The 15,898-nt window shown below is 32.9% G+C and overlaps 3 protein-coding genes across 5 annotated transcripts; 1 reads left to right on the top strand and 2 right to left on the bottom strand.

The window, feature by feature from the left end:
• The first annotated feature begins 878 nt into the window (after positions 1–878).
• Positions 879–1,379, top strand: LOC104881394 (uncharacterized). Its single transcript, XM_010661508.1, has one exon. The coding sequence runs from the start codon at positions 879–881 to the stop codon at positions 1,377–1,379; it is 501 nt and encodes a 166-aa protein (XP_010659810.1).
• Positions 1,380–6,651: 5,272 nt separating this feature from the next.
• Positions 6,652–10,275, bottom strand: LOC100242677 (ADP-ribosylation factor). 2 transcript variants are annotated; one of them, XM_002281011.5, is made up of 7 exons: positions 10,117–10,275; positions 9,132–9,288; positions 8,656–8,726; positions 7,625–7,744; positions 7,204–7,322; positions 7,002–7,083; positions 6,652–6,904 (listed from the first exon to the last, which is right to left on the bottom strand). In XM_002281011.5, exons 2-7 carry the CDS (start codon positions 9,277–9,279, stop codon positions 6,899–6,901), a joined length of 546 nt encoding a protein of 181 aa, XP_002281047.1. In that variant the 5' UTR covers positions 9,280–9,288; positions 10,117–10,275; the 3' UTR covers positions 6,652–6,898. The 2 variants fall into 2 exon arrangements, with proteins under 2 accessions (XP_002281047.1, XP_010659724.1); XM_010661422.3 differs by having other exon boundaries at positions 6,652–7,083; positions 10,117–10,248.
• A 1,105-nt stretch (positions 10,276–11,380) lies between these two features.
• On the bottom strand, positions 11,381–14,535 carry LOC100261273 (WAT1-related protein At1g09380). Of its 2 annotated transcripts, XM_002277036.4 has the most exons (8): positions 14,303–14,535; positions 13,962–14,177; positions 13,419–13,481; positions 13,150–13,266; positions 12,806–13,055; positions 12,547–12,705; positions 11,799–11,950; positions 11,381–11,682 (listed from the first exon to the last, which is right to left on the bottom strand). In XM_002277036.4, exons 2-8 carry the CDS (start codon positions 14,135–14,137, stop codon positions 11,529–11,531), a joined length of 1,071 nt encoding a protein of 356 aa, XP_002277072.1. In that variant the 5' UTR covers positions 14,138–14,177; positions 14,303–14,535; the 3' UTR covers positions 11,381–11,528. The 2 variants fall into 2 exon arrangements, with proteins under 2 accessions (XP_002277072.1, XP_019080479.1); XM_019224934.2 differs by lacking the exon at positions 13,962–14,177 and having other exon boundaries at positions 14,237–14,535.
• Between the last annotated feature and the right edge of the window lie 1,363 nt (positions 14,536–15,898).

Here is a 15,898-nt window from a genome sequence, read left to right as displayed (position 1 = left end):
AATTTTTAATAATCATAAAGTTTGATTTGGTTTGAGATTTTAAAAATTGACCTTATCAGATTGGTTTTTGATTTCTTTGTTTTCTAATCGATAAAAAATACAAATCTATAATTGGGTGAGAATTGAAAAAGATCATTAAGTTTTCTCAAAACCGATTCACAAAAACTAAACCAAAACTACCTTAAAAAACATTGGTTTGGTTTGATTTTTGACTATAAATATGATCAATTCGGTTTTTATCACTTATAAACCTATTAGGTTAGTTCAATTCATTTTTTACTTAAAATAAATAAATAAAAAAGACATATCACCAACAAAAATGAATATGAACAAAAAAACATTTATCATCAATAAAAGGTTTGTATAAGATGCAAGGTATATACTAATTGGATGATTCAAATTTTACCATACATAAAAAAAAGAAAAAAAAGAATATATAGAATTGATATTGTAATATATATAGGTAGTGTTTGTTATTTGGCTAAATAAAAAAATCAAAATATTGAAACATTTTTTATTCAGGTAAAAATGATTTATTAGTATCAACAAATATAATTAAAGTTAATTTATTGATAATAAATTTATTTTAATTATATTGGTTGCTGTTAATAGGTCACTTTTATTCGGAAAAAAAATTAAAAAAGAAAAAGAAAAAAGAAAAAACACCACCTTAATTATTACAAAATTTATATTTAATACGGTTACATTTTCCCTTAAATATTAATTTGCAGGAATATATAGCAATTAATTCTTTATCGTATGATAGAACAAAACCAATTAATTTTCCTCATATATATATATATATATATCAAGCCTTTTACCATCTCCTCCATTCATCTGCAACCATGAAAATGATCTTCCCTTTCCTTGTTCCTTCAATGGCGGTCCTTCTCCTTTCCTTCTTCCTCCCGGGCTTCAGCGCCCACCCAGAAACCGAGCGACTGATCCAAGACATCTGCCACCGAGTGGATAATTTTCAGTTCTGCAACGCCACCATGAAGGCTAACCTCCCAGCCGACATCGGCGACCTGGCTAAGTTATCCATCTCGGTGGCTCTGGACTACGCCACCAACACGAAGGGGTACGCGGAGGAGCTGAGGCGACACGCGACTGACAAGGCGCTGAAATTCTATCTGACGATATGCTCGAACGCTTACGGTGTGGTGAAAGACTCCTTCACGGCGGGGGAGAAGCAGTTTGGTAAAGCGGATTTCGCTGGTGCGGAGGAGAGTGAGAAGAAGGCAGTGCAACCCATCAAGGACTGCGATTTTATCTTCACCAGGCCACCCCAGCGGTCGAACCCATTGCAGGAGAGGAACGAGCAGATGAGGGAGATCATTCAGACAGCCATCACTGCTCTGCAAAGCTTTCTTCCTTGATCATCAATGAGGTGTCTCTGAGAAAGAATAACTCCTTGGGTCGTCTTCAACATCTGGATTCACTTCCTTTATATATATATATATATATATAAATCTTAATTACTTGATATTAAAGATAAGTTATTTTCCATTCCGTGCATTTTTTCTCCTTTTAAAATTTACAAATAGAAGCTAGTAATAAATTCTACATAAAAAGTAATAGAAGAAAATTGATATTTGTTATGAAATATGGTAACTTTTAAATAATTATGTTTATGTGAATTTCTCATAATAATTCATATTGATGTAAATACTACCATGACACTTCCTTATAAATCTTTTTATGACTTTCTATAAATGATGAACTAATGAAATGATATTCAATCTTTTTTTTTTTTAAACATACAAATTTCTTTCTTCTTCCGATCCTTTTATTATTCAACATACTATCAACATAAAACTCTAACCAACAGTTTCAAAAATCTTTCGAGTTTTTCTTTTAAGACTTTTACATCAAATATTAGGAGAAGTTATAACTAAAAACTACTTAGTTTAAAAATACCTTATCTCATAGTCATTGGTGTCATTGGTGCGTTAATTTATATTGCAAATTGTATGTGATTGGATATAGTATTTTGTCAACACTAGATATTACTTTGCATCAAGTAGACATTGGAATACAATCAAACACGTATTAGATATCTTGAAGATAAATCAAACAACAATAGTGGTCACTTTTTTGGTGCTCATTTTTTCAAGTCGTTTAAAATTACTCTTAATTGATGAAACAAGTCATGAACGTGTATGATTAGGGTTAATGATCGAATACAAATAGGAACTATGTGAGTATCTTCCATCAAAGATAATGCTACTAAGTTACAAAAAAATAATTTGTTTGTAAAAAGAGGATTTATAAAAGGTGATAGAATTAAGCATATCTTTCATAAATTATTTTATAATCATGAACTACAAGAAAATGGTGAAATTAATGTTCAAGAGATTTGGTTATGTGATAATCTAGTAAATCTATTCCCAAAAATTGTTACCATCAAATATATTAAAAAAATTAAGATACAACATTGGAATACAAAGATTGAAAGATCTTTTTAATGAAAATATTAAAGAAAAAATAATCATATTTACATGAGGGGGAATAATACTAATCTATATGTATTATACTCATTTTTTTTTCTTCATTCAGGTTTTGTCTTATTAGGTGTTCTTGGAAAAGTTTTTAATAGGACAATTCTAATGGTTAAATAATTTAAAGAAATAATTTAAAGAACATATATATATATATATATATATATATATATATATATATATATATTTCTTTCACTAGAGTTTTTCCTATTAGGTTTTTTTTCCTTTATCAAGGTTTTTCCTATTGGGTTTTTCATAGTAAGGTTGTAAGGAGTGTTATAAAATATAAAAATTTACTTAGAAATGATACTATATTTTTCTCTAAGCATACCAATTTTTTAACATATTTTTATAACTAATATTTTTTTGACTTAAACATTTAAGAGTTCTTGTATCTTATATAGTATAATTTATTTATTTTAAAAATAAAAATAAAAAAGTGTACCAAAAAAAATTAGGTATCTGTTAGCCCAAGGGTTCTCCTAATCGGGTTTTGATGATAACAAACCATGGTTAAATGACTAATTGATTTGAATGGTAAAGAATCTCAGGTATAAATTTGGAAATTCATCAAATGATCATATGGATACATGATCGAGACTTTTGGAAGACTTTTGATCATAGGAAACGAATGTAAGATGGATGCATGGGTGCACTTAAGATTTTCATACCGTTTCATGCATATTTGAAAACTCGGTTTATCCTTTAAAACTTCGATTTCATTAAAACCCGAGTTTTATAAAATGTACCTTAGGCAAAACGTTTTAAAATTGACATATTAATTCACCTAAAGACCTTGCCTAAGTGTTAGAAAAAAAATGAATTGAAAAAGATAGGTTTTCGAGACCAAAAGGCTGAACCGGTCGAGACTCTGGTCAACCGACTCAACCAGTTGGGGAATTAGTCGACCGGTTGCCCTTGTCCGATTAAGGTCCGATCAAGGAGTGCCAAAAACACTATCTCTCATCCAGTAACTTCCTTTGCCCAATTGAGGTTCATCCATTCCCAGTCGAGGTCCGGTCAACCTTCAGTCGAGGCAACGGTAACCTGTCAAAGCATTAAATGCTCTAACGGCTAGTAAACCGGTCGACCCCTAGCTCGACCGGTCAAGGCTGTCTTTTGCTGTTTTTTGCTCCTAAGCTTAGAAACCTATAACTTAAGAGCTCCACTTCATTTATGAGATAGAGAACACTTGCAATTAATTGTCTACCTACCTGTTCTTGGCCTAAAAGCTCTCATTTCTTTTTTAGTGCATTAAATCATGACTTGCATATCATTTAGTGCACTTTTGTGAGTCATCCTAGTTTTGTTTTGTATTTGAGCTATCTTTGACCTAGGTTGAGGAATTCATTCTTGTAAAAATTGAGTGTTAAAGTCTTCAAGAGGTTTAAATCTTGAAGAGATTGTGTAAGAGTCAATTGAAGCCGGAATCCAAGTGTAAGAAGATTGGAAGCTTGGTTGAAGCTTCAAGTTAGTAGAATCTTCGCTCGGTTAGGAGATCGAGGAGAGTGGACGTAGGCAAGAAAGTGTCGAACCACTATAAAACCCGAGTTTGAATTCTCTAATTCTATCTCTTTATTTTTTTATTATATTATGCTTGAACTTGTTGAGTTGAAAAAGTTTTTAAAAAAACCCAATTCAACCCCCCTTCCCCTTTTGGGTATTTTCTTAATTAAGCATAGTCTTTATTTTCTTAGTATCTTTAGAAGTTGTTATTAAAGACATTTTTTTTTTGTTTACTTTTAAAAAACACCTTTATTAAGGTAGGGTTAATACACTTTTAAAAATAAAAAATATAAACATAACCTAGATTTTTGACTCACAACAATATTTTAAGAATTTGTTTTGAAATTATATTTTAAAACAAATATGATATATTTTCAATTATTTTTTATATAGCATTTAAAAAACCAACTAAAAGTATGAACCCCTAATAGTATTTTATTCTTAATAAAGATTGATAACTATTTTCAAGTTAATTTTTTTTTAAGAACTATTTTTAAAAATATTTTCAAACATAATTTTAGTATTTTATAATAGCTCAAAGCAAGAATAAAATTTCATTTGAGCAATCAAAATATGAAATCAATTTCTTTACCAATTATCTATTAAGATAATTAAAATATGTTTGATAGTATTTTTATTTGAACTACCTTTGGTCAAAGTGATTTTTCTAATAGTATTTTTGGGAATCACATATATTATAAATACTTGAAATAATAAGGGGCATTTATGTTAGATTATTTCATCTTTTTTAACTAATTAATTATATGTTTTAAAATATTTTTTTTCTAAAAAATAGTTGGACATTCTAAATAGGCATTGGGTTGATTAAAATGGAAGTATATATTGAAATCAATCTTCCTTCCTTCATATATAGAATTAATTAATTAATTAATTAATTTTCTTTTTAGATTATTCATCCTTTAGATAACAATAAGCAAATTCTTGTGAAAATTAAACTAATAATGTTTTTGGTATTAATTAGGAAAAATCCATTAGAATTTAAAAAATAAAAAATAGAAAGGACATGTATTACAAACAAAAATAAATACAAAAAACATATATCATCAAAGAGGTTTGTATAAGAAACAACATGTCCAATAAAATGTTATTATTATTTAATTATCCAAAATTTATTCAAAATAATCCAAATTTGACCATCAAAGATAGAATAGAATTGATATTATAACATTTGGTTATTCAAAATTTACATATTCAATTTCAGGTGTTCACTGTGTAGTCTTTTACCAACATTTTTTCTCCAATATTAATTTGCTAGAATAGCAATCAATCATTCAAGGAAACAACCCTTGGATTTTCTTTATGATATCAAATATGATCACATCATGCTAATTTTTCTTCCGATATATATTCAAGCTCCTCACCTTCTTCTCCATCCATCTGCAACCATGAAAATGATCTTCCCTTTCCTTGTTCCTTCAATGGTGGCCCTTATCCTTTCCTCCTCTTTCTTCCTCCCGGGCTTCAGCGTCCGAGCGACTAATCCAGGACATCTGCCACCGAGTGGATAATTTCCAGTTCTGCAGCACCACCATGAACGCCAACCTCCCAGCCGACTTCGAAGGCATCGACGACCTGGCCCAACTAGCCATCTTGGTGGGCCCTGGACAACGCCACCCACACGAAGGGGTACACGGAGGAGCTGACCCGGCAGGCGACTGACAAGGCCCTGAAATTCTGTCTGTCGATATGCTCGAACGCTTACGCGGTGGTGAACGACTGCTTCACGGCGGCGAAGAAGCAGTTCGATGGAGGGGATATAGCCGCTGTGAATGAAAGTGAGAAGAAGGCAGTGCAACCCATCAAGGACTGTGATTTTATGTTCACCAGGCCGCCCAAGCGGACGAACCCATTGCTGGAGAGTAACAGGCAGACGAGTGACCTCACTCAGATAGCCCTCTCTGCTCTGCAAAACCTTCTTCCTTGATCATCAATGGGGTGCCTATGAATAAAGAACAACAACTTCGATTTCACTTCTTTTCGAGCGGGTTGTGTCTTTTAAATACATCTCTCTCGTTATGAGGCGAAAGAAATCTTAATTACTTTGATCATCCAATCCTCAATTCAATCAAATTTACTTCTTATTAATTTTTTATTTTTTATATTACTTATTTAATAAAATAAAATTTGTATTAAATTCCCAGTAGAATTCTTTCAAGTGAAAACTTCTTGTTTAAAAGCATTTTCAAACACCAAGAAACCATAATCTAGATTCAAGACCCTTCTTCCAAAAGTGGCCAATAACCCGTTTAATACAAGTTCATATCTTGATATTCCTGACTAGGAATTGGGTTGAATAGAAGAAACTCAGGAGGCACCAACATTTTTGTAATAATTCCCACAAGAAATGGTTCTACACAAACTATGAAATGCTTGGGAGCCATGGGAACATGGTCATCGATTATAAGTTTATAACCATCACTGTGACTTGACCTTTGAAAGAGTGGGCCAAGATATCAAGTTAAACCACCCTCTAGATCAGCTTTAATCATATGGCTGAACACCCCCGCTAGAAACTATGATGTAGATTTGAATGAAAATGTGAGTTCTACAGTTGGGCAAAAAGCAGTTTTTCAAGGAGAATTTCTCTACCTCTCTTTGCTTTTCCCTTCAACTAACCCAAACAAGGAAGAACACTCAAGAATAATATCAACTCAGAAAACAGCAAATTACACAAATTATTCTGAATCTACAGGACAGATTCCAAATTTCTACTATAATAACAAGGAACTAAGTAAAACAAGCAGATGATACTCGCAACACGCAGTAGCAACAGTAAACCATAAATCTCAAAACGCCAGAACAACATGGTAACATCTCTCCATTACGACAATGTTGGCAATGCAAAATGTTGATGGCAATTACCACGGCTTCTAAGCCTGACACAGATTAAAAGGGAATGTTAATTTTGAATAGAATGAAGCCAGCATAACTTATGTGGGATTTTTCTAATATGATGTGTCATTAGGGGCCTACCTTGTTAGCAATGTTGTTGGAGAGCCAGTCAAGCCCCTCGTACAGCCCTTCTCCAGAAGTGGCACATGTGCTCTGGATATACCTGAAAGAAACACACAATGACCAGACCCCATCAGATGATTTAGGGTTTCTATGTAGAGGGTAAATTCATTGGTGAGTAGGTAGACAGGGGGTAGGAATAAAGAGCATTAACCAAACTTACCAATGGCGTTGACGGAGAGAGTGGAGACCGAGCTTATCAGTAATCTCAGCAGCATTCATGGCATTTGGAAGATCTTGCTTGTTTGCAAAAACAAGCAGCACTGCATCCCTCAATTCATCCTATGCATGCAAGCAAGCAAGCAACATCTTAAGTGAAAATATATAAATCTCAAAACATCCAAACATGGATAAAGAGCTTTGTACTTGTACAACTATTTTTCTTTTCAGTTCTGGCAGAAAATAAGATCAGGAAACTGGCAGATAAATGTTGCTAGAAGTAAAAGAATAAAATAGAATGAAATGCGGCTTGTAGGGCCAGGCTATTTGCCACAACCAATTTCATTAATTCTAGAGAATTTCTTTTACTGAAAAGATGGAAATCAACTTGGAGAAAATGTAGGTAACTTCTAGCTTTTCATTACCTCATTCAACATCCTGTGTAGCTCGTCCCTAGCCTCAACTACACGGTCACGATCATTGCTATCAACCACGAAGATGAGACCCTGAGTGTTCTGGAAGTAGTGTCTCCACAAAGGACGAATCTGGATGTGCAAAACAATGAGAGAATACATAATGCATGAGAGATACTGCATTCCCAATTTAAAACTGATAAACTCATTTACATTTCACAAAAAGAGTGATGATTTTGACCAGTACAGAACAACCTAAGGATAAATCAAGATATGCCTTGCCAATTAATTTAATATAGGCACTCTGGGTGGATTACGAACCAAAACAGTATTTATTTTCCAAGAGGATCCATTGCGATCATCGATCAAATCACAAAGACAACTGTTTATTAGCAATAGTTTTGCTGCCTTCACTGATACAATAGGCGAGAAAATTGACCAAAAAAAAAAAACATAGCTCAAGCTGATTTAGTTTCTGACAATGTTAGAGCCAATGGAAGCATATATAAACGAATGAAAGACTATAAGCTCACATTTTAAGAATATTCAAATTACATAGGCATGGCATACACAAGGAACTAAAAATAGGTGCACACACATATCTCATTCCAACAGATCACTAGACAAACATACATCTCATTCCAACAGAAACAAGCATATGGGAATCATTTTTTCAGAGAGGTTTTTTTTTCCTTGTTGGTTTGGTTTGGAGTTCAGGGGTAAAGGAAATGCTCAAAGTTGACTCAGTAATATATTCTCCAAAAGTTAGCCTAAACAAACAAAATTAAAAACTGGAAGAAATACGATCACAAAAGTCAATTGTGCACATGTAACAAGATGTCTGCCACAGCATGGATAGTTGCCCTCCTATGGACAAATAAAACCAAAAGAAAAGGCAGCATAGTATAGTTCATGCTTATGTTACATGCTGATGGAGCAAAGTTCAATTCAACAAAAACACCCAGGAAAAAGCTCATCATGTCACCCAAATATATAGCCAAGAATTTGCCTTGTAAAGCACTGGTACAAAAAATATAACATACCTTGTCCTGGCCACCAACATCCCAGACAGTAAAGCTAATGTTCTTATATTCCACAGTCTCCACATTAAATCCTGGGTAAAACCATGAATGAGTTCTACTTTCCAAAACCAAATCAACGACAATTCAGTATAAACCCTCCATCAAAACCACTTAAAAAAGAAAGAGACATTTTTTTTTGTAAGTAAACAGAAGTATGTATATTAAAAAAGAAAGACATAAGTCACACAATGAAGTGATTGATTCGCTACAAGTAAATGTCAATTAAGGTTAGGTTGATGAAACATAAACATATAATCCTGGGTCAATAACCATTTAAACTGGAGGAAGAAAAGAAAAACTTAAGGCCTAAAACTATTGGAGGATGGGAAAGTTAGTCATAATAATTTTATTTTATTTTATATTCTCTTTATCTCTGTTCAAGAAAATATGAGGACAATCTAGCATATGGGTCAATGACTACAAGGTGCAAAACATACCAATTGTGGGAATGGTGGTAACGATCTCTCCCAGCTTGAGCTTGTACAAAATGGTGGTCTTACCAGCAGCATCAAGACCCACCATAAGAATTCGCATCTCTTTCTTGGCAAAGAGCCGGCTGAAAAGCTTGGTGAAAGACAACCCCATGTTTTGCGTCTATAGATAAAAAAAAAATACCCGTAAACGGAGGTACAATACATATCTAAGGAAAATACCTATAAAAAAAAAAAAAAAACATATCTAGGGAAAACATACACAAAACAGAATAATCAACAAATCCATGTTTTCCTACAATAATTGGAGCCTTGGAATTTGAATCTCCTCCATATCCGAAATTCCCAGTTTTGTTACTTAAAATGCCTACAGATTTGGAATTCAGAAATGAATTTCAAATCACAGAAACCCAAATCCAACCACGCCCCAAAAAATAATAAATAAATAATAATAATAAAATGCCCTAGCATCGTTATTTATTTATTTATTTTTTCAACAATAGCAAATAGTTTACCCAAAAATGTTTCAAAGAAATGTTTTTTAAGGCTCCTTAGATCTCTTCGGCAACTCTATTATTACTAAAATTCGCCATATATTGAATAAACACCGAGGAAAATCTTTTTACACCCAAAACTTATTTATCTCCAAAAAAATTCCATTAAATTTTTTTTATTCCACAAAATTGGAACCCCAAACCAAATCCAATTCTGAACAACCAAACCGAACAAATCCAAATCCACGAAGGTAATTCCGAACTAAATCAAGATTCTCAATCCAACTTCATAAAAAAGCAAAAAAAAAAACGCACAGATTTAACATCGAATCTTCATTTTCGCACAGCTAAATCTCTATACAAAAAAAATCAAATCGCCAAAAAAAATAAAATGGAAATTCAAACACAAACCCTAGACGAACAATCAAATCAACAAGGAAAACGATCAGATCTATACCAGAATCTGAATCAAGATCTACTCATGGAAGAGGAATTACCTGGTAAGGACAGAATAGTAATTTTGGGAAACGTAGAGGGCAGATCTCGAGAAGCTGCCCAAACGAGAGGAGAAGGAATTGATAGGAGACTCTAGCATTTATAGATGGTCGAATGTGACGGACGTTTAGACGCCGTTGGTCTGGGTTAGGATCCTCTGCGATCTAGTCTACTATAGTCATCCGGGGGCTTTGTTTACTTTTTGCCACGTCGTCTTAAATGTAGGATTTGGTAGGAAAAGATAATAGGATCATGATTATAATTATCATTTTTAGAAATGAATTAGCTTTTTTTTTAATAATAATAAATTAAAATAAAATTTCTATAAAAAATAATATTTTAACAATATATTAAATTTCTTTTTTAAGTAAATAACCAATTTTAATAAAATTAATAAAAATGTGTTTTTATCTTCTTTAGAAGCCTATCCAAATTAAATCCTACTTTTAGGACAAGTGAAGGAGAGAATGAAAATTATTTAAAAATCATACATTTTAAGGTTGTCATTTTTCATATTGGAAGAGGAAAAAATTCTAATTATTTGGTTTCTTTATTAAAAATATGAAAGAAATTCAGGTATAATTAAAATTTTATATATTTTTAAATTATTTAATATTTACATGTAAAAGAAAAAGATATAAAATGAGTTTAAAGTAATATATAAAAATAATTTTCTCATTTTAAATCTTTTATTTATTTATTTATTTATTTATTTTTATGTTTCCTTTTTATTTTCTTTCTCGCGTATCTTCCGTTAATTCTTTAACAAATTTTCGGGATTTTTACATTTGCTTTAGGCTTATTAATTTATTAGGCTTTTCAACACAATAGAGACACTTCGTGGTCTACACTTCATGGTCTATAAGGTTTACAAAAAGTCAAACTTTTGATGTTTTCAACTAAGGTTGACTTTGATATAATGCATTGAAAATTATATGAATATTATCTACTTTGAAACCATTAATCTAATAACTTAATACCATATTTCCACACATCAAATAAGTCTCTATTTATAAATATATATGACATTTTTCGATATAAAAAGAATAGCTAAATTATTTATAGCACTCACCAACCTCTGGACCGTTCTTAAATATTCTTGTTTTGGAATGAAACAATTAGAATTAGACTCGTTCAATTAGAATACATATCATTCATACAAGGACCTTCGTGATGATGCCAATAAAAACAACCATTTCATCACACAGGATAGTTTTTATTTTCTAAATGGGATTTTGATTTTGATTTTTTTTTTTTTTGTGAAATGTAGTGAGTAATAGGCTCATTGTTTTATAGTTCCCAAATTATAAGCTACTTTTCTCATTCATTTCAGGATTTCAACCCAACAACAAACATTAGAGATTAGAGCATTTAACATAGAATTAGTTCTAAGTTTTTGGAGCAGAATCCTCATTCAACTTCTGATGTAAAGCTTCCCATTTATCTGCAACTCCAAGTCTTCCTTCCCCTCTTCTGCCTCTTCCCTGCTGCCCCTCTGGTTCTCCTCCTTACCCTTTCCCCATAGAACAGCATAGAGCCCCAAAACAACAAACAGAGACCCTACAACACTGAGTCAAACCACACAGATTGGGATCAGAAATGGAGAGCTAGTCTCCAAACATAAGGTGAAGATGGAAATGGAAATGGGGTATGAAAATTTTAGAGTAAAGGGTCAAGTACTTACGTCCCAAAGTGTAGTTTGTCGCGAAGAAGGGCCCAGCTGAGAATGGCCACAATGACAAGGAGCAAGGGGCTGAAGACTGACACGTAGAGAGGACCTTTCCTTTGTATAGTCCAGGACATGAGGCAAAATGCTAGTGCAGTACACACAATTGCCTGAAAAAATGATGCCAAACTTTGAGTATAGATTGAAGTCTCGGACAAATTCCTCAAAAAGTATTTATTAGCATTGTTTGATCATGTACCATCCCACATAAACATCAGTTATGGGAATAAGTGTTCTTCCATTAATTGGATAGGGCGGGTTTTAAAGTCTTGGCTCCAAAATGGATATTATCCACTTAAGAGAGAGTAAGTCATTACAAATAGTAGTAGAGCATTTTATTTGTATGAAAGGTAATTTTGATATTTCATATCAATCGGGGAAAAAACTAGTAGTATTATGATAACTGACTATACACCTTTCAAAGCTGTAAGGATATATTCTATGAGACACGATGTAAATCTCGTGTTTGCATCAATGGTTATGAGATCTCACATTAAGTAGAGGAAAAAATTAGTAGTAGACTTCTCATATATAACTAATAGACACGAACTAAAGGGCTTGAAATGGACAATATCTACATAGAAAATGATTGTAATAGGTTCCTTGTAACTGGGTCGACATGTTTAAAGTTATGACCATCTATTTAGCTTAAAACAGATAATATTTACACGGAAATAAGAGAGATATATTTGATAAAGTATAATACCGAGTAAAGAGCTGCAATAAGCCTGATGGAATCATTTAATGACCATGCTGAAGGTTGGTGGTCAACAAACAAGCCAATGACTCCACACTCAATGCTGGCCATGAAGCACATCAGAGTGGAACTTGTGTAAGGAGCTGCAAACTTCACACACATTCTTCCCTGAAATCACGTACCAATGGGTAGTACTTTCACGAATCAACCAACTTGAATTCAAAACTATAGAACTAATTACTTTCCTAGAAAGAATTTAGGTACTCACTTGAATTATGAACCATATGGCCCAAGAAATACAGCTGGTGATCAGAAGAAAAGGTCCCAAGATGAAGTTGGCCCCACTCTGAGAATCTCTAGTTTTTAGCTGCTCTGCATACTTCCAATGGATGCCGGATTCACCGATATTGATGGCGTGTCCTCTGTAAAATGTCAGTATCATGGCCCCTCCTATACATACTACTGTTCCCAGCACCTTAGCCTGACCTGGCCTTGTCTTAATTCCCACTGTTTCAAGCCTAATAAGCATACAAATTGAAAAGAAGATTGTCAGAAAAGCAATAAAATTTTTGAAAAACTCGTCTTTTAGGCTTTGAGGGTGGTGGCAAGCACCTGAAGGGGACAGCAAGGAGGAAAGTCATGGCTGGGAAAAGGTTGTTAAATGCGCAGCCTAGTGTCGGGTTGGAATGTTTTAGCCCAATGAAGTAAAGGATCTGGTTCAAGGTTGCCCTGCAAGTCTCTGAAAATTAGAGACTGAAAGATGATTGTGACCAAGTGAAAAACAGCAAAAAAATAAGATGTAGTTTACCATGTTTGTTTGGCAAGAAAAAGGCTACAAGCATTGAAATCTAGAAATGAAAATTTGGAAATTGGAAACTTACCCGAAAATGGAAGACAAGAAGGCTTGGAATAGAACAATTCTTGTAATCTTGGGTCTTGTTTTCCTGGAAAAAAAATGGGATAGATTAAAGCCTACATGCTTCTGAACTATTTGAACAGGTATATATATATGCATAGAATAATCTGTAAAGAATAATATTGCATTGCCATGGAAGCTAAATCATTTTTTCTTTTTGATCAAGAGAAAGAAGGAAGATGATAAAAGAAAATTCAAGAGTTTTTCTCTAACCCCGTCAGGATATGATCAGTTTGGAGATTTTCAGAGAGTTTTTGATTCATGGAAGTTCAGAAATGAAGAAGCTTCTTTAAGGAGACATCAAGGAAATCAATAAGATGAAAAACAGAGTAAAAGGAAACATGTTCCTGTGTTTTCTCATCAACCAAACGAAGGCTAAAGAAAAAACTACTCAAGAAACCAAAAGATGGACTCAACTTCAGAAACTAAAGCCTGTAAAGAAAGAAAGACATTAAAGCCAAAGCCATGCATGGAATCAATCAAATGTAACAAAATTTCTGTCCATCACCTCTCAAGAAAATAAGCAAAAGGAATCATGGCCACAGTGGCAAAGATTTGCCTATAAGCGACGAGGATGAAGGGGTTCATCCCAGAATCCATGGCCAGCTTCACAAAGATATTCATTCCAGCATAGCCCATTTGGACAAGAAACATGGCCAGAAAAGGCAGATAATCACCACCCATATTTTCTTTTTCTCTTTAGTTGCAGGCCAGCTCAATTAACCTGACTCAGATAGAAAAATGGTAGATGTGATGAAGAGAAAAAGAGAGGAGGAGCATTACATTTATATTGATGGAGGCAGCAACAGAAAGTTGGAAAGAAAATCTTCAAGAAAAAGAGAGAAAAACCGTAAGATTTGTTGCAACACTTGGGAAGGTAGAGGGAAAATAAAGGTGCTTTCTGGTTATCTGGGATTTTTTGGAAGCATTGGCTGAGTTCAGGAGTTTGAAGCAACCACATTGCATTCTGGCAAATGAAGCATACGTGTGGGGGTCCTGATTTTTGGGCATTGGTTTGAACCGACTAAGCTCCTTTATCTGATTTTTCTTTTGTTTATGTTTGTAACGTAAGGATGTGATGTGGGCTGCGTGAGCTGGGTTGGGATGGGCCTTGTGAGTGAGGGCCGGAGTGGGTAACCCCAAACCCAAGCCCGGTTTAGGGTTTCTTACTTGGACCATGTCCAACCAATGTCATCTTTGGAGATAGATTGTATATAAGGATGCAAAGTAGGTCGGGTTGGGCTAGGATGAGTTGTATCGATTAGTGATTTTCGATCCACCATGCTAGGGTTTGAGGTTTCTTGACTATACTTCACATTCAATTCGATGTCAACTTTAATTGAAAAGCGAATGATTACAAAAAGATGTAATGTTGAGCTAGGTTAGGTTAAGTTGAGGTGGCATGAGCCTAGTTAGTGTGGGTCAGTATCAGGTAAGTGATTTTGAAGTTTGAACCTCTCGAGGGATGAGGTTCGAGTTCAAGTTCAATATTATATGGATCTTATTGGAAGTCTAATCTAATTTCATTTTTAGTTGAATATTTCACCTGCGACGCTGAGAACATCTTTAATACAAAATGTTAAGCAACATCGTCAATTTTACTTTTGAAATTGATAACTTGTCTTTAATGCAAATGCTAAACTTAATATGATTATTATTTTGATATATGAAATGACATTGCCAAAGTAGTGCCAAATTTGACACATCAAATATGGTGTAGCTTCTATTCAAATAAAATCACATTAAAATATTATAAAATATAAAGTTAATGAACACCAATAAATAATAATAATAATAAAATGTGAATAAAAGTAATAATTAAATATTCAATTAGATATTATTTAATATGTCAATATCAAAGATAAAAATATGAAATATTTAATTTTTAAAATTATTTATATATAATATAAAGTTACAAATTTCTTATAATTATTCATAATTTTAATAATATACATTTATGATATTTATTAGAAAATCCAAATAAGAACCAACTAATATTAGTAAGTGCACATGACATAGAAACGATCTATATAGACAATGATCATTTTGGGAACTTCCCTAAAAATGTAACACATAATTAACTTGCAAAAAGCAAAGTGACAATGATCATTTTGGGAACTTCCCTAAAAATGTAACACATAATTAACTTGCAAAAAGCAAAGTCAACCTCGTGACTTTGAAATCAATGTCATAATAGTCATGATTCTTCTTTAATTATGGAAGAAAAACTCACTTGCCTATTTAAAAAGAAAGAAAAAAAAAAAGGCAAAAACATGGAATGTGAGTTTTTAATTTTTTAATTATTTATTTATTAAAAAAAATATTTAGAAATTCTTAAATTTATTCTAACAAACTACAAATTTATTTTTATTTACTTTGGAATAAATGCTCATTGCCAATTTTAATTATTTATTTGTTAAAAAAAAGAATATTTAAAATTTTTTA

This window comes from Vitis vinifera, chromosome 14 (assembly GCF_030704535.1).
Source record: "Vitis vinifera cultivar Pinot Noir 40024 chromosome 14, ASM3070453v1".
Taxonomy (NCBI): Eukaryota; Viridiplantae; Streptophyta; class Magnoliopsida; order Vitales; family Vitaceae; genus Vitis; species Vitis vinifera.
The sequence above is the reverse complement of the archived record's forward strand: the minus strand, read 5'-3'. Positions and strand labels throughout refer to the sequence as shown.